Source organism: Sinocyclocheilus grahami, unplaced genomic scaffold (assembly GCF_001515645.1).
Source record: "Sinocyclocheilus grahami isolate Dianchi unplaced genomic scaffold, SAMN03320097.WGS_v1.1 scaffold157.1, whole genome shotgun sequence".
Classification (NCBI taxonomy): domain Eukaryota; kingdom Metazoa; phylum Chordata; class Actinopteri; order Cypriniformes; family Cyprinidae; genus Sinocyclocheilus; species Sinocyclocheilus grahami.
In genome coordinates, this window is record NW_015505336.1 from 142687 (window position 1) to 167997 (window position 25311).

The window sequence follows — 25311 nt, forward strand, 5'->3', positions numbered from 1 at the left end:
CAAAATTACAATTCTGTCATTATTTATTCACCCTCATGTTGTTCCATTACGGGATTAAAACAATATCTCACAATTCTGACTTATTTCTAACAATGGCAAGTTTATATCTCACAATTTTGACTATTCTCAGAATTCTTAGTTTACATCTCGCAATTTAATTTTTTTCCCCCTCAGAATTCTGAATTTAGAGTCTTGCAATTCTGTTTTATTTTCTGCTACAGAATATAAAATTAAAAAAAGTGACCGCAACTTTCTCACAATTTTATCTTATTTTTTGCTCTTAATTGTGTTAACACACAAGTCAGACCTTTCTTCTCAGAATTCCTAATTATATCTCACAATTCCTAATTATATCTCACAACTCCGAATTTCTCAGAATTGCCAGAGTGGTGAGAAAGTTATGTATGGTTAACAAAATGTAAAAGGTATATAACATATTTATAATTATAATTGAACAATACCAGAGAATTGAACTGAACTGAAAAATTTTATACTGTTTATTAAGTACTGCTGGTATTGTCCAACAAAACAGAATTGTGAGATATACAACTTTTTAATTTTTTTTAATCATTTTTTGTACAATTTTTTAATCCCATCCTGGAACCAAGCTTCCATTAACATCTGAAGAATTTTCACCATAATCTTTTCTAGAAAGTAAAAAAAAAAAATTCCATGTGGTCTATACGGCTTGCACACTATATTCCAACTGAAGTCATACGAAGCTAATTTTTTAAGTGGCGATTCACTTAAAAGTCTTTCACAAATAAACTAGGCGTGGCAAATCAACCATTACAGAATCTGAACGTAAGTGAGATTTTAGAGCTTTGGAGAAGATTACCACTTTTATTTCTTTCAGGTTCTTGCACGAAACTATTGAATGAACTTGTAAAAGGGTTCATGTTTCATATGAACCGCTTTCATTGCGATCTTGAAGCTTGACAGACAAGGTCACTACAAATTGTCATTGTATGCGTTCCGGAAATGATTCACCAAAATTGTTCTACGATTAAAATAACAGCAGTAAAGTTTGAAGTGACATTAGGGTGAATAAATAACGACATTTTCATCATCAGGTGAACAATGCCCTCAGTGAACTTTACCGCCAAAATTTTGCGCAAATCTTTTCTAGACATAGATCTTCCACAGCGAGTGCATAAGGCGCAAAAGGGTCCACATTAAGAGTGGCAAATGTGCAATTATTACGATACTGCCTATCCCATTCTCACACTTTCAGATGGTACATAACCGTAGGGAATGAAAAGATCGGAGGGTTGGTGTTCTGCAGATTCTTCTTGCACCAATATGACACAGCTAAAAGACACCTTTGCTTAAATACTGTAGTGTCATTCATGGACGACGGTTTCGTTACTGGTCTGGCAATGATGTTTAGCTTTACAATTACGTCTTCCCCTGCGGCTTGACCTGCATCTTTCACAAAGTAAACTGCTACAAAATCCCAAGTATGCCATCCTCAACCTCAGGCATTTGATGCTAACTAAACAGCACAAAGAGCCAGAGCTTACAAAATGCATACTGTAAACACACATACACATTCGTCTTTAAACACTCACCTAAAAAACGAAGGAAAAAATGATTCTGAAAATGATTCAACAATGAACTGTAGAGGTCTGTTTGCATCTGCACTCATCACAACTCAACAACAACATATAAAGTTGCCACATATTTGCATCCCAAAAGTGTACACATATCTACATTTGTTCAGCTCACATGCTGTTTTACGTTGTTCGGGGACCGTTCGGTTCGGAAAAACAGGCTTTGATCTGTACGCAAAATTGAAACTCACGAACAGTCACCAATTTAATGAGATTTGCGAAATGAAATAGGCATGCATGAAAACCTGCGTGTGTTCACAGCAGAATCATGCCAATGGCGGCGTGTTATTGCACTCTATTTTTTTCGCCAACCTCCGGATTAGCTTGAGCATCCGCAGATACTGTAAACACACATACACATTCGTCTTTAAACACTCACCTAAAAAACGAAGGAAAAAATGATTCTGAAAATGATTCAACAATGAACTGTAGAGGTCTGTTTGCATCTGCACTCATCACAACTCAACAACAACATATAAAGTTGCCACATATTTGCATCCCAAAAGTGTACACATATCTACATTTGTTCAGCTCACATCTAGGCTACGTTGTCAGAAAGTGCTACGACTTTAAAACCACCGCATGCTGTTTTACGTTGTTCGGGGACCGTTCGGTTCGGAAAAACAGGCTTTGATCTGTACGCAAAATTGAAACTCACGAACAGTCACCAATTTAATGAGATTTGCGAAATGAAATAGGCATGCATGAAAACCTGCGTGTGTTCACAGCAGAATCATGCCAATGGCGGCGTGTTATTGCACTCTATTTTTTTCGCCAACCTCCGGATGAGCTTGAGCATCCGCAGATATACATCAGCCTCCACATTCATTGCCCAAGCAAATGGTCCTGTAACACCCAAGTCTATCGAAGCTTAAAGCTTACTTGTTCACTTAGTGTGTATATATTTATATAATTATATCTTGACTAAATCGTATAGGAGCCACAAAGACTAAGTTCGCTTAGGCGCAACTCTGTCAGGTTAAGATGGAAAGTACTTGAAGGTAGATGAGTAGAAAAACGATACATCGAAAATGAAAGAAAGGTTTGGTTTTAAGCTTCAGCAGCTGTATGTACTTGAGTCATAATCCCTCGCCGCTGTGCTCAAAGGAATTGTCTATACACATAAGTTAGTTTTCCGATTGTTTCAAATACAATGCATACTGAACAGTATGGGGCCTCAGCCTGGCTGTTCAAGCCCCAAATAAATAAAAACAACACACTTATAAAGGCTTGGAAAAAAAACATTAAAATAAAATAAATGAAGTGCTCACATATTTAGATAAAAAGGATTAAATAGAAAAGAATGCATCCAAAATGCCGCGGCTCTAGTTGACGACGCTGTGTCAAGAACCTGTAGCACACTAATACCACCCCGATCGGGCCCCGCTCCCCCAAACCACGTCTCTCATACTATGGTCTCGTCTGCTGTCTTTTTCAGCAGCTTTGTGGAAAGCAAGGAATGCTGGGTAGAGTGTGCACCCTTGGTGTCAGGAATGAGCAAGAGGACTTTCTGATTGGTTCGTCTCCACTCCGAGTACAACTGACAGTGGTAGCGGAATGAGACCTGCAAAACAAGGACAATTTTTCACACTTTTGGTTTAAGCACCAAGTCCTAGAAATTAAAATGGTAAATTTTTGTGAAAAATATATCTGGGTAACATTTCCCACCAAAATGAGAAGAAAAACTATGAAATAAGAAATTATAAGAACATTCTCTCCACTCTCCAATTCTCATTACCAGAATATAACACACAATTTTTTGTAATAAATTCAGCATAAACTTAAGGTGGTCCAAAAAAATATTACTATGTAATATTTTTACAAATTTACAATTTTTACAAACTTACAATTTTTTTTTAATTTTATATTTTTTTCTATTTAGCGCCCAAACTCTGGAACAATCTGCCAAACATTGTTCGGGAGGCAGACACACTCTGTCAGTTTAAATCTAGATTAAAGACCCATCTCTTTAACCTGGCTTACACATAACACACTAACACATTTCTAATATGTTCCATTAGGGAAGTCGTGGCCTAATGGTTAGAGTCGGACTTGTAACCCAAAGGTTGTGAGTTCGGGTCCGTCAGGGATTGTAGGTGGGGGGAGTGAATGTACAGCGCTCTCTTCCACCTTCAATACCACGACTGAGGTGCCCTTGAGCAAGGCACCGAACCCCCAACTGCTCCCCGGGCGCTGCAGCATAACTGCTGCATAACTGCATAACACACCCGGAGCCCACTGCTCCAGGGTGCGTGTTCACTGCTGTGTGTGTGCACTTAGGATGGGTTAAATGCAGAGCACTAATTCCTAGTATGGGTAACCATACTTGGCCACATGTCACTTCAATTCACTAATATTCAAATCCGTTAAAGGATTGTTAGGCTGCATTAATTAGGTCAAATGGAACCGCGAACACTTCCCATTACACCCAATGTTCTTGTTACATTGTAAGAAGAATGTCATCTACGCTAATATTAGTCTGTTTTTTTTTCTTATTTCGAGGTCACCGTAGCCACCAGATCCAGTCCGTATCGAGTCCAGATGGTGGATCAGCACCTAGAGATGACCTGTACATCCCTGAATGTCAGCGGAGACTAGAACAACTAGATGAGCCCCAGACACTGATCCCCAGTGAAGATCTTGTCTCCTAGATGGCCATCGGGACAAGACCACAGGAACCAGCCTGGAACAATCTGCTGGTTCGTCTGGCCAGAGAACTGGCCTGAGCCTGGTTTCTCCGAAGGTTTTTTTGTCCATTCTCTCACCGATGGAGTTTTGGGTCCTTGCCTCTGTCACCTCTGGCTTGCTTAGTTGGGGAACACGTAATTATTTTCCAGCGACATCACTGAATTCAATGATTAACTAATTTTCCTATTTGATACTGTAAAGCTGCTTTGACAGTCTGTATTTGTTAAAACCACTATATAAATAAAGGTGACTTGACTTAAACATTTTACTTTTTTATGAACTATAGTAATTTTTTGCATTATGGTAATGAGAATCAGGTTTATTTTTTGCATTGTGGTAATGAGTATGGGATTTATTTGCATTACGGCAATGAAAATGTGATTTTTCTGTCATTACGTTATGAAAATTATATAGTTTTTGCATTACACTTGTGAAAACAAGATTTCTTTGCATCACAGTAAAGAGAACCAGATTTTCTGCATTGCAGTATTGAGAATGAGATTTTTCCATTACCAAATCTTTTTAACACAGCAGCGAGGAGGACAGTTTACACTTTAATGGCGCTTATCCACTGCACGGTACGGCTCAGTACGGTTCACTTTTGGGGGGGGGGGGGGGATTCCACTGGGTACAGTACCTGGTACTTTTTTTAGTACCACCTCGGTTGAGGTTCCAAGTGAACCGTACCGTTACCAAAACGTGACGTGTAAACTCTGCAGATCACGGATTGGCCGGAGAGAATCGTCACTACCTGTGTCACTGCACTTGCGACACAAATACAACAGAACCTGACGATTTAAATCAGCACAGCCAGCAAAGGATCGAACGTAACTGTTTTGAACAAGCGCACCTTTTTCCTACAACCAAAATGTGGCTATTTCGTTGCTGGTACTTTTTTTAGTACCACCTCGGTTGAGGTTCCAAGTGAACCGTACCGTTACCAAAACGTGACGTGTAAACTCTGCAGATCACGGATTGGCCGGAGAGAATCGTCACTACCTGCGTCACTGAACTTGCGACACAAATACAACAGAACCGCTAGATTTAAATCAGCACAGCCAGCAAAGGATCGAACGTAACTGTTTTGAACAAGCGCACCTTTTTCCTACAACCAAAATGTGGCTATTTCGTTGTCTGTTGAGGAAGTATAGACGTTACCTCACGTTGATAGCAGAGGAGCAGATCCAGCGAGAGCTTGATGGGGCGACGCGAAATAAAAACGTTTTTCAGGAGTCGCGGCAATAGAGGCAGCGCAACTATAACGACATGTGAATAATCCCGCCCACACTAAAGCGGTACTGAACTGCAGTGGACAGACGAGAAACCCCAAGCCGAGCCGTGCCGAGCCGTGCCGTTCCGTACTGAGCCGTGCCGAGCCGAGTCGAGTCGTACCACGCAGTGGAAAAGCGCCATAAAATAGCGGTTACCATTAGGGCTGTGCAATTAATCGCATGCGACTGTCATGTGCATGTCGTCAGTAAAGCCGGTTCTGTGATTAGTAGTAAATCTCCATCACATGCTTTCAGATGGAGCGGCATTTAATACACAGAGCCGTAGTTCGCTGACAAGCTGAGAAAGAGTTTTTGCCAATGATGATAAATTAAACTTTGTTTTTTTTTTTCTTAATTTAATTACGTTTAGATTTATTTTTGACATTTTGTCTTTATAGCCGTGCCGAGCCGTGCCGTTCCGTACTGAGCCGTGCCGAGCCGAGTCGAGTCGTACCACGCAGTGGAAAAGCGCCATAAAATAGCGGTTACCATTAGGGCTGTGCAATTAATCGCATGCGACTGTCATGTGCATGTCGTCAGTAAAGCCGGTTCTGTGATTAGTAGTAAATCTCCATCACATGCTTTCAGATGGAGCCGCATTTAATACACAGAGCCGTAGTTCGCTGACAAGCTGAGAAAGAGTTTTTGCCAATGATGGTAAATTAAACTTTGTTTTTTTTTTCTTAATTTAATTACGTTTAGATTTATTTTTGACATTTTGTCTTTATTGAGATAGGATAATGTAGAGTAAGACAGGAAGTGAACTGGGAGAGAGAAGAGGGTGGGACCGGGAAAGGTCCTTGAGCCAAGATTCGAACTCGGGACACCTGCAATGCAATGGCATTATATGAAAGCACACTGCTCACTAGGCTATCAGCGCGACATTATTAAACACGTCTAACACAATTAACATAAAGCATTATTTTTATTGGGGGGGGGGGGGAGGTGTTCAGACATTATTTGAACGTAAATGAGATTTCAGAGCTTCTGGAAAGATTACCACTTTCATTTCATTCTTGCTCAAAACTATTGTATGGTCGATTGTTTTAGGATTAAAATATCATTACTCAAGTTTGGAGTGACATAGGTAAGTAAATAATGGCATTTTCATTGTCAGGCGAACGATTCCTTTAGTAAACTTTACCGCCTTGTTTGCGCAAATCACAAAAAATACCTAGAACTTCCACAGAAAGTGCATAAGGTGCAAAAGGGCCTTTATAAGAGTGGCAAATGTGCAATTTTTATGATATAATGGTAATGAGAATGAGGTTTTTTTGCATTTTGGTAAAGAGAACACAATTAACTTAATTATTTTTTTTCCTTTTGATTTTTGGAGTGAAATATGACCCAGACATGTTCAGGTAAGTCTTTGTGTGATTCCCCTTAAATGAATTTAAGCATTCTGTTTCAGAATAAAAATTTTAATCTGCATTTGATGGATTGTAATGCAGTACCAGTGTCCAGAGGACGTAGATGGTGAAGAGTGCGATGGTCAGAGCGATGAGGCCAACTGCCTCCAGGCGACTGTTGAAGTGCAGGTGGTCCTGTGCCCCCCGTAGACACAGCCAGCCTGAGATGGCTGCCAGGGGCGTTATAAACAGGAAGCACACCATGTCACAGAAGAGGGTGCGCTTCTCATTCCGGGGGCCCGGGTCCCTGAGCCACTATTGAAAGATGATGTGAGGATTAGTGATGAAGAATAGATAGACAATTTGCCCGAATACCAATAATTACATGTTATGGCCAGTAATCAATTTCACAGTCAACATTCTTAGTAAAGATCAGTTTGAACAATATTTTTACCACTTCAACTTAATTTGCTATCAATATTGGGTCTACATATAAGAGTACTATTCAACGGTAAGGTTGACTGACTTAAATCTAATGTTTGGATAATTTCTTAAATCAATTAGTCATGACAAAACAAAGATGAAAATTGATTAAATAAAAGACAAAAACATTGCATAAATAATGACAGCAGTAATGATAACAATGCCTTGCATCGTATTTGCTGAATATGAAATCCAATATTTGTTTCTTATAATTATTATGATATAAAATATGAAAGCATTTACATTTCATAGCATTTTTGCTTTCAACAACGATTTGTAAGGTGAGGAAATCTTGTACTTTCCCTTAGATATATTAAAAAAACTGCCTTAAAGACATGATTTCTACCTTCCTGAGCCAGGTTACAACTATTTGGTCAATTCTCAGTCGATTTTATGAATGATTCTGAAGACATTATTTTATAACTAATCCTGATTTCAAGGATAAAGTTATCCTAGCAAACATGACCCAGATGTTTTCTGCTGCATCTGTGGATGTTTTACTGCACCCAAACAGCAACAGAAAATAACAGATTTTGTGAAAAAAGAAAAACAAACTTCTTTGTGTATAAACTTGTGTATTTGAGTGTATTGTGTATATTGAGTCTTTCAACATATTTTCTCACTCCTTTGCAGACTGTCAGTTAAAGAATATATTTTGAATACTTATTACCACTAAACCAAACTTTTGACTGCTTCTGATAAGTGCATTTAAGCTAATACATAATATAGGAAATCAGATGTATTTAGAGCCAGAATCATTAAATTACATTAAAAGACTCTATTATTAATTAAAACAAATGAATTCATTTTAAATCTTTACCAATCTTTGCTACCATCCTTCAAACTACTAGGTTTTACCCAATTGTCAGCAAGAAGTTTTTCATCATTTAAAATATTATACAATTTTGTATGATCATTTTTTTGATATTTCAGTTTTTCTTTTTTAATAAATCTGCAAAAATGTCAACAATTCTGTGTTTTTCTGTCAATATGGGGTGCTGTGTGTACATTAATGAGGAAAAAATGTAACTTAAATGATTTTAGCAAATGGCTGCAATATAACAAAGAGTGAAAAATTTAAGGGGGTCTGAATACTTTCCGTACCCACTGTATATTATTATATATTATTTTATTGGGTTGAATTTTTAGATAAATATGTTTCGCTGAATGACAATGGAACATTATATCACCCACACTTTTGACATTTTAGTGTCACAAGTTATTTAAAAGCAATAAAGTTGACGCTTGCATTTACTTTGCTTTCTATGTATATGAAATCACTTATATAAATTTAATTTGATACTCATGTCTCGTCTTTGACCCAAATACAATAAATTATGCCATGTAAGCACACACGCAAGTAAATGTCCAATAGCAAAGCGGGGCCGAGCCATGCAGACGAGGCTAAAGGCATTGACCTTTGTTACCTCTGTGAGGGGTCGGGGCCGGCGCTCTATGGTAAACTCAGTGTGGCACAGCTCACAGTAGCTGGTGTTAGAGGAGGACAGCCACTTCTCCAGGCAGCTCTTGTGGACCGTGCCCAATGTGCCGGTGCAGTCGCATGGGGAGAGAAGCCCCTCGCTATTGCACACATCTTGACCCTCGTGGCAGATCCGACAAATCGGCCGATCGCTAACAGAGAAGGAAGTTAATAGCTTTGCCTTTAGGCAACTGGAATATACATTGCCTGAAATTGAAAATGTTGTTCAGATTTGTCTACCTCTGGGTGCCCAGGGCTTTGATAACAGTAGATAGTAGACGTCCATCTTTGGCCGTGACCTGGGTGACGTACTGGGCCCGGCGGTTGTCAGCCTCCTCCACGGTTTTAGACAGGGCAGCGTTGCCAGTGCAGTCGCACAGGGAGCCTGGGAGGTGGCAACACTCCCCTGTGGTCATTTCGGGGCCGTCCAGGAGGGCGGGGGGCAGGGGAGCACCGGGGGGAATCAGGGAGCAGCCTTGCTCCCACACCTCAAGTCACAAAGACCCTACCACTGCAGAGAGGAGGAACATTTACAATGGTTACATTAGGGAAATTTCGACAGCGAAAATGGTCAACTGTCAACTGGCAATGAAGCAACGCACCACACAGAAGACACTGTCAAACTGCACACTCATGTTACCAACTGTCATGTTTCCTCCTTTTCTTAAAAAGAGTTACAGTGAGACGCTTAAAATGGAAGTGCATGTGGCCAATTTGTAAACTAAGATAAACTAATCTAAGATAAGACTCACCATTTTAATAACATTCAAAAAAGCGTAAAAACACAAATATGTGTAAAGTTGCATTCGATTTTGTTGCAGATACATCATTGTAAACCCTAAAATTGCTGTAAAAATAATGGTTTAAATAGCTTTACAGTTTATTTAAGTGCTTTTATAATAATAAGATTGAACATTTCTGCTTTTAAATCATCCAAAACCATCCCATTTTCTACCATTGTAAAGTTCTTACTATAAGCATGATTTTTGCTTTGTCTTTTTTAATCATTATTTTTCAAGTCAAAATCTCTTTTTTGTGACAATCAACAGTTTGCCACAAATGCATTAGAGCTTAATTTGTACTTTAAAAATACATATTTAAATAAATATTTGCCATCTACAGTTCATTTTTGCGGCAATGTTTTACTTTTGCTTCTTTCCAAATATAAAATACAATGTGGCACACATTTATGTAAAATACAAAATAGTGTGTGTATACAGTGGTGGCAGCATCATGCTGTGGGGGTGTTTTTCAGCTGCAGGGACAGGATGACTGGTTGCAATCGAGGGAAAGATGAGGGATATCCTGGACGAAAACCTTCTCCAGAGTGCTCAGGACCTCGACTGGGCCGAAGGTTTACCTTCCAACAAGACAATGACCTTAAGCACACAGCTAAAATAACGAAGGAGTGGCTTCACAACAACTCTGTGACTGTTCTTGAATGGCCCAGCCAGAGCCCTGACTTAAACCCAATTGAGCATCTCTGGAGAGACCTAAAAATGGCTGTCCACCATCGTTTACCATCCAACCTGACAGAACTGGAGAGGATCTGCAAGGAGGAATGGCAGAGGATCCCCAAATCCAGGTGTGAAAAACTTGTTGCATCTTTCCCAAAAAGACTCATGGCTGTATTAGATCAAAAGGGTGCTTCTACTAAATACTGAGCAAAGGGTCTGAATACTTAGGACCATGTGATATTTCAGTTTTTCTTTTTTAATAAATCTGCAAAAATGTCAACAATTCTGTGTTTTTCTGTCAATATGGGGTGCTGTGTGTACATTAATGAGGAAAAAAAATGAACTTAAATGATTTTAGCAAATGGCTGCAATATAACAAAGAGTGAAAAATTTAAGGGGGTCTGAATACTTTCCGTACCCACTGTATATATATATATACACACACACACACAAAGAATTGTGCATTATATTCCAAGTTTTGTATAAGAAATTATTTTAAATCAAAAACTTGATTTTGACTTATTTCCGAGCTTGACAGCTGTAACTACTACAAGCTTGCAATGAATGAAAAAGAGTATCTTGGACATTCTGCATAACGTCTCCTTTTGTGTTCCACAGATTGGTTTCCACAGGTTTGAAACAAGAAGAGGATTCGTTTAACATAATATATCATTATAATACAAAAACAAGCATATTGAGGTTAACTTAGTCTATTAACTGAGCAATACACTAAAGAAAACCTAGTGAGCTGCCATTAACACAGCATTTTTGGGCAGTGTATGTTTCAAAACATTATTTTACACATCTTTTGATGAATGGCAAGTCGCTGCATTATTAAATCTAGATATGATCTACTGATCAAACCAACAACATATAACCTTTACTAGCATAGGGATAGACGGACAGAAACAGAGATGAGAGAATAACCAGCATAAATGCACTGCCATTTTACATGAAATATGAAATCCTGTGCAGCCATAACATCAGTCCACATTTAAACCATCTGGTCTGATCTGATCTATCAAGCTGTCTGACACTAGTCTAGGGTGGGCCTTTGGCACACAACACAAGCTACAAATTAAACATCAGTTTCCTCCAATATAGCGCTAAATGTTTCTTAGATATTCGTTTAAACCGAAAACAACCCGATTTGATACGTATTAAGACGAAGTCAGAGTGAATGTGGTAATGCAGCTGCATTAGGCTGCTAGTAACATTAGCCATGTAGCAAAATATGCCATCAAAGACTGGGATTAGAGATTACAACATCATTTATTGTCGTCTAATCTTACCTTCTGGTTTTCCATGCTGAACTGCTGCCTTTAAGGGTGAATTCCTTTTAAAAGTGACGCTTGTTTGCAAACGGTAAGGTAAAAGTACAAGCCTTGTTTTGGGTTTGATCCTTCCAGCAGACGACTCGGCTCAGCCTCCGATTAGCGCCGTGTACGATAAGAGCGCAGAGGGAGGCGCTTCTCTACGCAGCGCTGCTTCGGAATGTTCCTAAACAGCTTTCGTGAATAGCCATCATCCGAGAAGTGCCTATTGTTGTTATTTCTAAGGACTGTTCACTGCTCATGTGAGGCTTTATGCGTTGTGATGTTAATATGGTTTTGATTTTTTAATAATTGTTTAACTTAAATACTTGCCTATTTAGTCTTTATTTTTAGCAATACTGTACAAAATGGGCATATTTACGCGTAACGCAATGTGATATTTCATTTTTCAGTTTTGAGCTTAGCCTAAAATACACTTTTAATCACTTTAGTTCCTCCTAGAAAATTGTTTTAGTGTAATCTGAAAATACTTACTTTTTAAATTATGTCTTTAATAAAAAAAATAATAAATAGGTTTTTAGTTTTGTGTACGTTTATCCCATTACCAGATCAAGAATGTCACTCAGTTTAATATTTCACTTTTGTGCATATAAATTTAAAAAAATTCTAATTTTGACCAAATTGTTTAAGAAATGTAATTTGTTTTCTTTGATATGACATTTTGCAACTGTGAACAAAGTTACTGTTTTTGAATGTCTTAATATTTTGTTTTTAATTTTGTATAAATTTCTCCCCTTTTTTCTCATTTATATCAAACTAATGTCACTGAATGTTTAGAATCACTTTTTTTTTTAAAGCAAACAAATTGAAAAAGATTATGCTTAACCTAATAATTTATTAAGATTTCATTTTTGTGCTTAAACACTTTTGTCTTTTATTTGTAACTATTTATTAAGAAAAGTCATCTATCATTTAAAAAAAAGTTAAAAAAAATATTTAAAGTTTTTAATTTTGTGTTTAAGCAAATTAATTCCCCTTCTTTTGTATTTTTGAGATTTTAAGGAGGTAATTTTAAGAAGGTAATTTAACCCTTAACTACTTAACCTGGCATATTCCTTTAAAGAGCTTGTGACATGGAAACTAAATAGATCGCTTGAGTCATACCAACCATGCAACACATGACACCTATTCTAGGTACAGATTCAGACATACATGTCATATTGTGCAATATGGAGTCCAAAACTAAAAATCACAACTGCAATTGTGACAGTAATTTGGTTTATTTTCCATTTTAATGTAACCTGATAAAAGGCAAAACAACTGTTGTGACTTCATGGATGTGTAAATGTCACATAACCACACTCGAAAAAGGCATCTTAATCACAGTATGGGAAAACATAAGGCATTTTCAAACTAGCCGTATGACAGTCAAACAATCCAATATATATGGACTTTCACAGACCGGTGAAACAACTGACCATCTAAAACACTGCGCACCATTGCATTTTCCCACTGAAGAGCTATAATACCTCAGCAATGCAATGAATAGTTTACATATACATATACATATACACACATATATATATATATATATATATATATATATATACACATATACATATACACATACACATATATATATATATACACATATACATATACACATACACATATATATATATATACACATATACATATACACATACACATATATATATATATACACATATACATATACACATACACATATATATAATAACTGTTATTTGAATAATTTCTCAATTCATAACTGCTATATATATGGCAATCTGAACACGTTGATCAAATTGCACAACTTCACACCCATCAGCCCTGGCGTAAAATATTGCAGGATAGGACTAGAGGTGTGACGCGTGAAATGTTTACGAATTGAAATAAAGATGACAGCAGCCCTCCTTTGGTATCCGCACGATCAAAGGCAAATCCGATTTTTGTTTTCAAAAAAACTTGCCCTTTTATCCCAAGTCAGGGATCTGGCTCAACAGACGGTGGGCGTTTAGTGTGGATCCCAGAGAATAACCATCAGAGGAAGCCGAAGACACACTGATCCCTCACCATCCCTTTTCCACAGGAGCGGATCACACGATCAGCGCCCAAATAATCACTTCCGAGGAAAACGTGAATTCAGACAGTGGATAATAGTAAAGAAAAAAAAAAATAGGGACAAACAAACAAGAACCCCCCCAAAACAAGGAAAAGGAATGTTACGTCACGCTTCTAAGGGACGTCTAAAATTAGCGTGGAAATCACAACGAGGTAAAAAGAGGAAACAGCCATAGCTATAGCACAACACACAGGAGCAAAGCCAAGATAAATAGAGGGGAACTGAAGCCCAAGGGTGGGGGTAGAGCTGGGGGAAGTGGGGTCACAGGTTCTGACAGCACTGAAATTTGTTGCCCTTTAAACCATCGGTAGTGGGCGGCACGCTAATGTCCACTACGTTGTTGCCAGGAGATTCGTCGTGCATGGACCTGTCGGCGATCTGCTTCTGTGACACGATCCGATAGATTTCTGTAACAAAAAGTCGTGACATGTTAAGAGACTTTTAGTTTGAGACGCACAATGGGAATGTAGTGTCACTACACATTAAGGTGCACATTAAAGCTGTTCGATGGCCAAAATCATTGAAAATAATTTCTATAGGAATCCACACGATCAATAATTTCGCAAAAGGACGAAATATTTCCCCTCACAGATTTAGCATAGAGTTCACATTTTTCACCGGGACGAATTCTTTGGCTTGCAGAAAAATTCAATAATTTCAACAGGAATGCATGTGATCAGGAATTTCGTGTAATATTTCCCCATGCAGATTTCGCAACAGGTTCAAGTTGGTCACATGGCTTCAGCGCATTCGTAGCGTTAAGGTCATTGCACACGGAGATTGAAATTTTCGTCCGAAATTTTCGCACGTTGAAAAATAAATACGACCTCACGCTGTCAATCACGTTTACACACTGCCTTCGAAACTTTGATAAAAATCATAAAAATAAAATTTGCATCCGGTTAAATGTTCTGCGTTTTTCGAATCCGTAGCAAGCGTTTTGAGGGATGTTTTGACAATTCAGAGCCTCCATACAAGCGAACGCCAAAATCCAGAATGGCGATTGTGAAGTTCATCCACTTCGTCTCGCAGCACAAAGCACTGTAAAGATCCTTGCACACAAAGTTCACAGAAATTGGTGGTCTTTTTAATATGTGGCTCTAGTATCGTTAGCAAAGCATTAAACTGAGCCACTGACATCCTGAAATTAACTTTGAATCACCCAAGATAATCCTGCTGCTCCTTAAGGAGGGGGGAACTCTTCCTCTCTATATCTCAGGATTGGATGGACCCAATATTTCCTTTCTTTTTCTCTTTTTAAGAAGCGAGAGGACAATAAAATCATCCTCCAGCTTGAAGTACTGCTTTGCGAATTTTTTATTTTTTTCCCCCAATTTTTTCCAGTCATTTCAATAGGAATCCATGTGATCAGGAATTTAATCTGAGGGAGAAATATTTCCCCTCATAAATTTCGCAACAGGTTTGTGTTGGTCACGCGGTAAATTCTCTGGCTTGGCAAAAAGATTTCCCCGAGCAGATTTTGCAACAGGTTCAAGTTGGTCACATGGAGTCGCAGAATACATTGACTTGGATTGAAATTTACTTTTTAGACTTTTTACAGGCAAAATCTACTGGCAAAATCCAGCAATTTAAATAGGAATTCATGCAAAGAGGAATATTGCATGAGGGCAAAATATTTCCCTTCAGATATTTCGCAACCGTTTCATATTGGTCACGCTGCTATTTTTCTGGATTAGTTTGAAAGTGGATTTTTGTGGGCAAAATCCAGTTATTTCAACAATTACACACGAAAGTTTGCAGTGATTTTGAGTTGGTCACATGGAATCACCACATTCATCTGCTTGGTTTAAAAGTGACTTTTTACAAAATCCAGTAATTTCAATAGGAATCCACGTAATGTACATTTTGCAGATTTTTGGCCACTACATTTTTTTCACTAACGGTGCATTCACACGGGGCGCCTGCGTTTCTAATTTACTTTAAATGGGTGACGTCATGAGTTGTCGAACTGAATTGTGGATCCGTTGCGTCGCGGGCACTGCTGTTGCTCATGGCAGAAACGGAAAAACTTTAAAATTTTCAAGCTCCAGCACAGGCGTCAGCCAATCAGATTGCATTACGCAAATACCCTAGCGCAGTCGCTAGCCAATTGCGTTCATGCAACACCAGAAAAGTAATGTGACTAGCTGTTGTCATTATGATGGTCGCGTCAGCACCAAGCTTCAGACACACCCTCGGGCAAGCTTTGACGCCCCATGTGAACATATCCGTAATGTGACTGTAACTTTAACTACGATCAGGACCCACCTGTTAGTATGTTTTTAAATGCCTCCTCCACATTTGTGGAGTCCAAAGCTGATGTTTCGATGAAGGAGAGATTGTTCTTCTCTGTATAACACAAGATGAAAGATAATTTAACACCTCAGGTAGATCTTTTCTCACTAAACATGAAAATGCAGGAGGAAATGCTTACCTGCAAAAGCTCTGGCCTCATCAGTGGGAACGGCCCTGAGGTGCCTCAAATCGCTCTTGTTGCCCACCAGCATGATGACAATGTTGTTATCCGCATGATCCCGCAGCTCCTTCAGCCAGCGCTCCACATTCTCATAAGTCAGATGCTTTGCGATGTCATAGACCAAAAGAGCTCCAACTGCACCCCGGTAGTATCTGTGAAAGAGACCCACGTAAAATATATACTAAAAATGTATATACTAGTGTTGTCAAAAGTACCGACCGCGATACCATTCAGTACTGAAATTTGAAAAACGTCCATCTCCCGCTAAGATTTGAGCACTGTTGAGTAGATTCTTAAACAGCATTGATTGGCCATAGTGTTCACACGCTCAAAAGATATGACTATGATTGGCTTCAATGACCATCGTTTCACACTAGGGCTGTCAATTTTTTAATTTCGAATATTCATCGAATAAAAAAAAATAAAAATAACACATTTGAATGCAAAAACGTTGCATTCGAATTTTAGGTCTGCGTCAGCCAGCCTTATCAGTGGCACACGAAATGCAATGTAAGTGTCATTGCATTTTAATGCTTTTGTTAGCCTATCCAGTTGAAGCCACTAGATGCGGCGCTGCTACGTTGTTCGTTCAATATATTGCGGAAAACGAGAGCATCAGTGTGGAGAAGATGTTGTTTATGGCGAAACTGAAACCAAGCCGTTCACACAGAACACATATTTATCACATTTGTCTAGAGGGACATCTATCAGCGTTGCACTCGCGTCTCGCACAAGAGAGCAGCATGTTTAGAAAGCCATGTAAAATTAATGCAAGTTAAACTTTTAAAAAACATGTCTCAAGACTATATGGCGGTTTTCCCCCATCCCACTGTATCGCATGTTTTTAAATGAAGAAAGTAGCCTACATTTGTGATTGTGATTTTCGGTCCTTTGTATTAAACTATACATGCATGCATGGTGCTGGGTTTTTTTTCTAATTAAGCAACTTTATTAATTATATATGGTTTATAAACATTATGCACTTTTTTTCAAATGTAGTAATTTAATTATGCTTTGAAGAAACGTGCATAATATTTAGCTTGATGCGCCCTCTTGTGGCCTCAGGAGAGAAGCCAAAAGCGTTTTCCCCCCTAACTGAAATTATGCCTTTTAAAGGGTTCATATGATGCTGCTGAAAAGAACATTATTTTGTGTATTTGGTCTAATGAAATGTGTTTATGTGGTTTAAAGTAAAAAAAACACATTATTTTTCACATACTGTACATTATTGTTTCTCCTCTATGCCCCGCCTTTTTGAAACACGTCGATTTTTACAAAGCTCATCGGTCTGAAAAGCGAGGTGTGCTGTGATTGGCCAGCTATCCAGTGCGTTGTGATTGGCCGAATACCTCAAGCGTGTGTCGGAAATGTTACGCCCCTCACCATACTGTGATGCCGTGTCCGGCCGGAGCGACGAGACAAAAACATTAAAACCCATTACAAACGAGGCATTCGTTGCATCCAGTGGGGACATAATTACTGATTATAATGACTTATACTGTCTTTTTATGCATTGCGTTGCATCGCGCCGCGTAAACATAAACCCCTGTCTGCATTTGTGATCGGAGAAAAGACAAACAACAAATGCTACTCTACTGCCCAAAACTCGCGTTTGAATCATCAGTGGCAAATCCTTTACATGAAAACGTACTTACAGAATGTGAGCCAGAACAGCCGGCATTGTAGTCTACTCTACCAGGATCAGTAAACAGTCCTCCATAAAATGTGCTGCACACATCTGGATTTGGGTTAAACTGTTCTGGAACAGTGTAGTAAATACAACTTAACCACTGATTTGTAGTCGTGTCCTCTTTTGGAAGACCAAACAAAGTAGTTTCACTTTCACAACGAAAAACACTAGCGTGAGAGAAAGCCGCGGCTTAGCGTGAGCTGTGGCCGGGCTAGAGTGAGCTGTGGCCGGGCTAGAATGAGCAAAGGCGGCGGGGTCGAGAACGGCGCACCCAGCGGATTCGACGAAGGAGCAGCAACCACATGTGATGACCCCGGGCTTCGTCCACGGTGAAAGCCGATCCGGTGATCCACAGCACTAAGTTGATGTATTCCCTCAGCGACCAGCACAGATCAGCTCTAGGCATGACGAAGCGGATATCGTCCTCTTTTGGAAGACCAAGCAAAGTAGTTTCGCTTTCACAACGAAGCACACAGCGTCTTCAGGACATGGCGGCAGCGGCAACAACACTACAGTGAGAATAAAAGTTAAGCCTTCTTTCTTTGCGTGAATATTTGGGCGGCGTTATGCAAATCTTCCCACATAGTGAGGTAGATATGTGGGGGCATGTTAGAATGAGCCGTTTTAGGTAGGCGTGGTTAACTCAACTTTTATAAAGAATATCTCTTTGGATTTGAGACTTTAGTATTTGCAACTTTACAGGTCTTCTTTATGCACCAAGAGCTTGTAACACGCCAAAGAGAAAGGAAAAATTGAAATCGCATCATATCACCCCTTTAAATTCGAATATAAAATATAATTTCCATTCATATTTAAATGGAAATTTGAATTTAGTTTTTCAGTCATTTTGACAGCCCTACTTCACACTGTTCACTGAACACTCACACAGAAACACACGGGACCATTTGAAAGCCACGTCTATCAGCGGATCGTCTATGTGCAGATATATTAGGGATCCGCTGACGATGACGGATCAGCTGATAGACGCAACGTTTTTAAAATTTCAGTACCGAATGGTATCACGGTCTGTACTTTTGACAACACTAGTATATAGTACAATAACATATTCATACAAGAGAGATAAATAAATTTTTTCTGACAGTGATTCAACCATGATTCTTTACTAAATGATGCAGTTGATTTTAAAAATAATGTATTATTTGTAATCAATTTTGATATTTTACATTAAGTATTATTATTAATTATACTGCAAGTATACTATACAGCGGTTAAAGCAAAATAAAATCCTGAGCCTGAACTTTTTTCTGGGGGCGGGGAGGGGCAACACACGCAAAGTATGCAATGACTGTGGCAACTTTAACATTTGAAAGGATACTATGGCAAAGTTATTGCTTTCTTTATTCAAACTGATTTTTTTTCATGAATATATGGTTGACCTGAAGAATGAAAGCTAGGCTATATCATACACTTGGAAAATTATGAGCTATATCACCGCTCATAGACACTAGGGGTATGAAAATACACTCACGAGACGAGACAAAATACAGATAACAGATAAAACGAGACAAATTTTTTATACTATTTTTAAGAAATTTTAAATGACAAAATATTTGTCTTAATTACAAAAAGTAAAACAATGCAGTTGCATTTAGAAATATTTTAACTAATCTAGGGCTGTAACTAATGATTATTTTGGTAATCAAGTAATCTACTGATTATTTTGACAACTGAGTAATCTGATATTTTTTTAGTAACAAACAGACCCAAGTGAAAACCAGGCTTTAGTATGACTATTTATATAAACTAACGATGAGGCAATAATAACTGGCTCAAATAAAATATCAAAACCAAGAAATTACAGGATTGTACTGAACAACACTGTTAAAATATATAATGTAATATGCCTATACATAATATGAACATAACCAACTTAAGTACATTATGTATTAAAACAAATACCTGCAGAGGGCGCCAACGGCCTGGTGACGTTTCACTTTACAGCATGATTAAACGATGTTTAAATCCATTTAATTTTAATATTTGGCCACATGCAGAAACTTTTATTTTGAAATCGCGATGTACAATACATGGCATATTTAGACATAAGTTGATGTATTCTCCTGTGTTGGCAAAGGTTTATAAACGATTTACGTTACAAATCTAGCGAGATAATGCACAGTTTTTCCAGATGAATGTTAAGCAATTCAAATTCACGGCATATGCAGAGGAAGAGTTTAGACCCTTTCACACAATACAGTCTTCACTGGTAAATTACCATTAATAGATCATGTGTGAACAGGACCTTTTCAAAAATCCCAGTAAATTTGTTCTGGCAATCATATCGTTTTATGGAGATGACATGATTACTCTGAGCTGTTTACAAGTTATTCTACAAAAATAAGAACAGTTATTCTATGTAAATATGCGCTAGATGGACATCTTTGACCATTGCGCCTCGCAGCTTTTTGTCGCACTTCTCCATTCATCAGGGCTGCGACTCCACAATTGGATACTATTATGCGCGTCTCGTGTTTACAAGAGCAAAACATTCTGATTGGCTAGTAATGTTAGTTTGGTTGAGAGTGAAAGCTGTGCTCCTCTCATACCATTGGTAGGCGAACTCATGAACTCAAAAGTGATATCAATCAACAAGATTTGTTTTTTTAAATGTAGGACTATTTTTTTTCTGCAGCCAAATGCTGCACGCCGGAGATCCGGCACAGTGCCGGAGAACTTTAAGCCCTGACTATAATTTAATTATTTTATCATTAACTAATATACTATTATGGGCCATACATCAAATAAATTATCAATAATTACTCTATGAAATCACTTATAGAATTATCAATTAAAAACTATTTTATTTTTAATTTACAGTATTATACTACTATATACTAGCATAGTTATAGTCCTATCCTCCTATTATTAAACAGAATTTAAATTATACTCCATATTAATTATATATTAATTAAAAATAATTTCACAATAATGCTAAAATTAATGTATTTAATTACCATGGATAAATAAAAAATTATGAGATTTAAATTCATTTTAATAATAATAATTTAATAAAATTACTTTCACATAATTTGTTTTAAAATCATTTTATTTTTAGTATACCTTTTAGTCACAGTATATTTTCTATATTATTTCTAAAAAGTAAATAAATAATCGTACTTTTAATAGATCTACTACAAATATACTATAAATAATTAACGTAAAATTATTTGATCAATAACTTTAACATTTTTTTATAGAATTATTATGATAAATCATGAAGATATGTGAACCCAATGGCCCATACAGACTGATGAGTGAGAATTAGTTGGCCCATAGAGATGATGGCTGAGAGTCAGACAGCCCACACAAAGGACATTCAATCTTGCGAATTGAGGACCCTACACGGGAGGTCCAAACAGTGCCATACTCTGGTATAAAATTTCGTCCCACACACAGAACTCTGGGTTAAGATTTAATTACTTCTCCATGTACTCACGCTGATGTGATGGCTCTGTAGCGTTCCTGTCCCGCTGTATCCCAAATCTGGGCCTTTATGGTCTTGCTGTCCACTTGGATGCTGCGGGTTGCGAACTCCACACCAATGGTGCTCTTGCTCTCCAGGTTGAACTCATTCCGAGTGAAACGGGACAACAGGTTACTCTTCCCCACACCAGAGTCTCCAATGAGCACCACTAGAAAACATAAGACTGCTTGAACAAGACAGCTGCACAGCTGCTCTTATAAAAACCATAGCCATAGGGAAGATATCATAGTCATCACCGCATGAAATGAAGGCCACAAAACAGAAACAATCTACCATGTGAGTCCTTGAAAGTAAACCACAAACCAAAGTGTGCACCCAAAGCGCATATACAATGTCATCATTTGAAAAGCAGAAACACACTAGATTAGTCAGCCATCCTGGTTACGTCCACATGACGAGGACATAGAGATAAGAGAGAAGCCGTAATCTACCAACACACACTTCCACTGTCATTTTCCCTTCGCTCCATCAATTTGACACCCTAAAAACTAAAATACAGGCCTAGCCAAATTATATAAGGGATGAGAAAGGCATAGAAAATATCAATCAGCTCATACTGTGTCCGTTGCAGTGTGGTCATCATTCATTTTCTCTAGAGGAACCCTGAAGTAATTCACAAAACGGTTGTTCTCCAGTATATCAACATCTAAAAATGGGTCAAAACTTTTAACAAGAAATCTCAAAAATAACCAAAGTGGCCCATCTGTAAAACCTCAACAGAAATCTATGGTTTTGTCACATACTGAAACTCTTTTTAAATGCACTGTGTAAAAACAGGAACTCGATGTGGGAAGGAACTTTGAAATATGTAACTTATAAATAATTAAACAATATAACTTTTAAATAATTACCGCACTAAAATGTTGTTGTTGGGCGACGGACCTCTCCTGATCAGCGATGTCCGATTCGTGAACGAACTGTTCTTAAGATCCGGATCTTTTAGTGATCGGTTGAACTGGTCCATGACCCAAAAACCGTATGTTTCGGAGAGAGTTGTTATTAATACAAATAAATGAAAACCTGCAAAAACGTTTGCAGCTTAGATTTGTAATAAAAGCAAATTTTGCATTATATGCATCTATTTTTTTTTTTACATAGAATATTCTTTAAATAAATATTTTGAATTTCCCTGTGCATTTTTGTTTATTTGTTGTTTAGGTATGACTGCATTAAAACAGCTAGTTATTTAGCTCACATTAGTTTGGAAGCTATCTAACGTTAGCTGCTTAGCTAACACAATGCGACCTACATACGCGAATTGCATTATCGTTCTCATACTGCAGTCATTAAACTCAATATTCAAATGCATTAATCTACTTTCATCTCTTGATTCTTCGAAAGACACCGGTTAATATGTCGATAGCAAACGCCAGTAAACTAGCATTCCAGCTAACCCAGCTAGCCACAGTCATCAGGAAACTTGCTGTTTTCGTTGATAATAAAGAAAAACTAAACACGTCTGTTCTTATTTTTGATACATTAAAAAACGTACCTTTAAATAAATAATCGTATTCGTCGTCGCGGGTTCCCATTGTTGGTTTACCGCACTAAAATGTTGTTGTTGGGCGACGGACCTCTCCTGATCAGCGATGTCCGATTCGTGAACGAACTGTTCTTATGAGCCGGATCTTTTAGTGATCGGTTGAACTGGTCCATGACCCAAAAACCGTATGTCTCGGAGAGAGTTGTTATTAATACAAATAAATGAAAACCTGCAAAAACGTTTGCAGCTTAGATTTGTAATAAAAGCAAATTTTGCATTATATGCATCTATTTTTTTTTTACATAGAATATTTTTTAAATAAATATTTTGAATTTCCCTGTGCAAACAAGGGTTCAGGCTACATGAGACAGGTAAGGTGCAACTTCTACCTGATCCGACCAATTAAAATACCTTCATTGTTTAACATCTCAAATATTTCTCCTAGACAGAAAATTAGGTTACTTTAAGATTGAATGGAGATTTTTGCTCAAGTCTGCTGCTTCTCAAACTTGTCTTCTGAGACAAAAACTCTAACCAGCTTTACAATGGTCTCCTTTAAAGTTTTTTAAGAGACCTCATCATCATCACACACTGTGCTCAGATTTTCTCCTTAAAGACGCTGGATCTCTCACATTTGTCTCCTTTAAAGTTTTAGAAGAGATCTCAACAACACCACACACATGTGCTCAGTCTTTTCTCCTACACTAAAGAGTCAGAAGCTCTCACATTTGTCTCCTCTACCAAGAGTGCAACGACGACTCATCCAAGAGGTCATAAAAGAGCCCAGAACAACATCTAAAGAACTGCAGGCCTCACTTGCCTCAATTAAGGTCAGTGTTCATGATTCAACAATAAGAAAGAGACTGGGCAAAAACGGCATCCATGGGAGAGTTCCAAGGCAAAAGCCACTGCTGACCAAAAAGAACACAAAGGCTCGTCTCACATTTGCCAAAAAATATCCTGATTATCCCCAAGACTTTTGGGCAAATATTCTGTGGACTGATGAGACAAAAGTTGACCATTTTGGAAGGTGTGTGTCCCGTTACATCTGGCGTAAAACCAACACAGCATTTCATAAAAAGAACATCATAGCAACAGTCAAACATGGTGGTGGTAGTGTGATGGTCTGGGGCTGCTTTGCAGCTTCAAGACCTGGACGACTTGCCATAATTGTGCAAAAACCATGAATTCAGTACTCTATCAGAAAATCCTGAAGGAGAATGTCCGGCCATCAGTTTGTGACCTTAAGCTCAAGCACACTTGGGTTATGCAGCAGGACAGTGATCCCAAACACACCAGCAAGTCCACCTCTGAATAACTCAAGAAAAACAAAATTGAGGTTTTGGAGTGGCCAAATCAAAGTCCGGACTTAAATCCGATTGAGATGCTGTGGCGTGACTTTAAACAGTCCATTCATGTTCGAAAACCCCCCAATGTGGCTGAATGAAAACAATTCTGCAAAGAAGAGTGGGCCAAAATTCCTCCACAGCGATGTGAAAGACTCATTGCCAGTTATCACAAACGCTTGATTACAGTTGTTGCTGCAAAGGGTGGCACAAGCAGTCATTTAGGGGGCAATTACTTTCTCACGTAGGACCAGGCAGGTTTGGACAGCTTTGATCCCTTAATAAATAAAATCATTATTTCGAAACTGCATTTTGTATTTACTCGGGTTATCTTTGTGTATTATTAAAATGTGTTTGATGATCTGAATCTTTTAAGTGACAAATAAGCACACAAAAAAAAACAGGAAGGGGGCAAAAACCTTTTCACAGCACTGTATAGAGGCCTACATTTTTTAACTGTGTTAAGTTAAATACTTATTTAGATTTGAGAAACAACTTTCATGATAGCATTATGATAAAATTGTGTTTTACAGAGCACTGACCAGAACAGCCAGGCACAAGAACAGTTTTTTCCCACAGGCTATATTCAGCCTGAACAATTAAACTTCATACATCGTCCATCACAACTGACATATTTATACACAGAATCCTAAATTTGTACACTTGTAAACGGCACACTTTGTAAATAACATATCTGCACACTTATAACATATTTACATTTAGTCATTTAGCAGACGCTTTTATCCAAAGCGACTTACAAATGAGGACAATAAAAGCAGTCAAAACTAACAAAAGAGCAACAATATATAACTGCAAATGACAAGTCTCGGTTAACGCGTAGAAGTGTGTATATATATATATATATATATATATATTATACACACACACACACACACACACACAAAGAAAAATAAGTAGATAGAATAGAAAAAATAGAAAGCTAGTTTTTGTTTGTTGTTTTTTTTTAAATAAAGAATAATTTTTTTTTTTAAAGATAAATATAGATAAAGTAGAATTAAAATAGAATAGAAAGTGTTAGAGTTAGAGGGTCAA

The 25311-nt window shown here is 37.9% G+C and overlaps 2 protein-coding genes across 3 annotated transcripts; both read right to left on the reverse strand.

Moving 5' to 3' along the window:
• Nucleotides 1-277: 277 nt before the first annotated feature.
• LOC107592682 (E3 ubiquitin-protein ligase MARCH2) lies at nucleotides 278-11785 on the reverse strand. 2 transcript variants are annotated; one of them, XR_001610012.1, is made up of 6 exons: nucleotides 11634-11785; nucleotides 9125-9395; nucleotides 8832-9036; nucleotides 7027-7236; nucleotides 2393-3177; nucleotides 278-1925 (listed from the first exon to the last, which is right to left on the reverse strand). XR_001610012.1 is itself a non-coding variant. In XM_016282225.1 (5 exons), the coding sequence occupies exons 2-5, from the start codon at nucleotides 9298-9300 to the stop codon at nucleotides 3019-3021; spliced, it is 750 nt and encodes a 249-aa protein (XP_016137711.1). In that variant the 5' UTR covers nucleotides 9301-9395; nucleotides 11634-11785; the 3' UTR covers nucleotides 1960-3018. The 2 variants fall into 2 exon arrangements, 1 of the variants encoding a protein (XP_016137711.1); XM_016282225.1 differs by lacking the exon at nucleotides 278-1925 and having other exon boundaries at nucleotides 1960-3177.
• Nucleotides 11786-13582: 1797 nt separating this feature from the next.
• LOC107592688 (ras-related protein Rab-11B-like) lies at nucleotides 13583-23054 on the reverse strand. Its single transcript, XM_016282232.1, has 5 exons — nucleotides 22922-23054; nucleotides 21382-21577; nucleotides 16193-16386; nucleotides 16027-16107; nucleotides 13583-14165 (listed from the first exon to the last, which is right to left on the reverse strand). The coding sequence occupies exons 1-5, from the start codon at nucleotides 22959-22961 to the stop codon at nucleotides 14020-14022; spliced, it is 657 nt and encodes a 218-aa protein (XP_016137718.1). The 5' UTR covers nucleotides 22962-23054; the 3' UTR covers nucleotides 13583-14019.
• Nucleotides 23055-25311: the final 2257 nt, after the last annotated feature.

What these genes read in the sequence shown, in the direction of transcription:
- LOC107592682 (XM_016282225.1), bottom strand. Translation starts at nt 9,300, where the DNA reads ATGACCACAGGGGAGTGTTGCCACCTCCCAGGCTCCCTGTGCGACTGC. An exon ending in AAAGCCCTGGGCACCCAGAG is followed by an intron (nt 9,037 to 9,124) that starts GTAGACAAATCT and finishes CTTCTCTGTTAG; the next exon opens with CGATCGGCCGATTTGTCGGA. An exon ending in GGCCCCGACCCCTCACAGAG is followed by an intron (nt 7,237 to 8,831) that starts GTAACAAAGGTC and finishes ATCTTTCAATAG; the next exon opens with TGGCTCAGGGACCCGGGCCC.
- LOC107592688 (XM_016282232.1), bottom strand. Translation starts at nt 22,961, where the DNA reads ATGGGAACCCGCGACGACGAATACGATTATTTATTTAAAG. An exon ending in TGAGGCCAGAGCTTTTGCAG is followed by an intron (nt 16,108 to 16,192) that starts GTAAGCATTTCC and finishes TGTGTTATACAG; the next exon opens with AGAAGAACAATCTCTCCTTC. An exon ending in ATTTAAAAACATACTAACAG is followed by an intron (nt 14,166 to 16,026) that starts GTGGGTCCTGAT and finishes TTTTTGTTACAG; the next exon opens with AAATCTATCGGATCGTGTCA.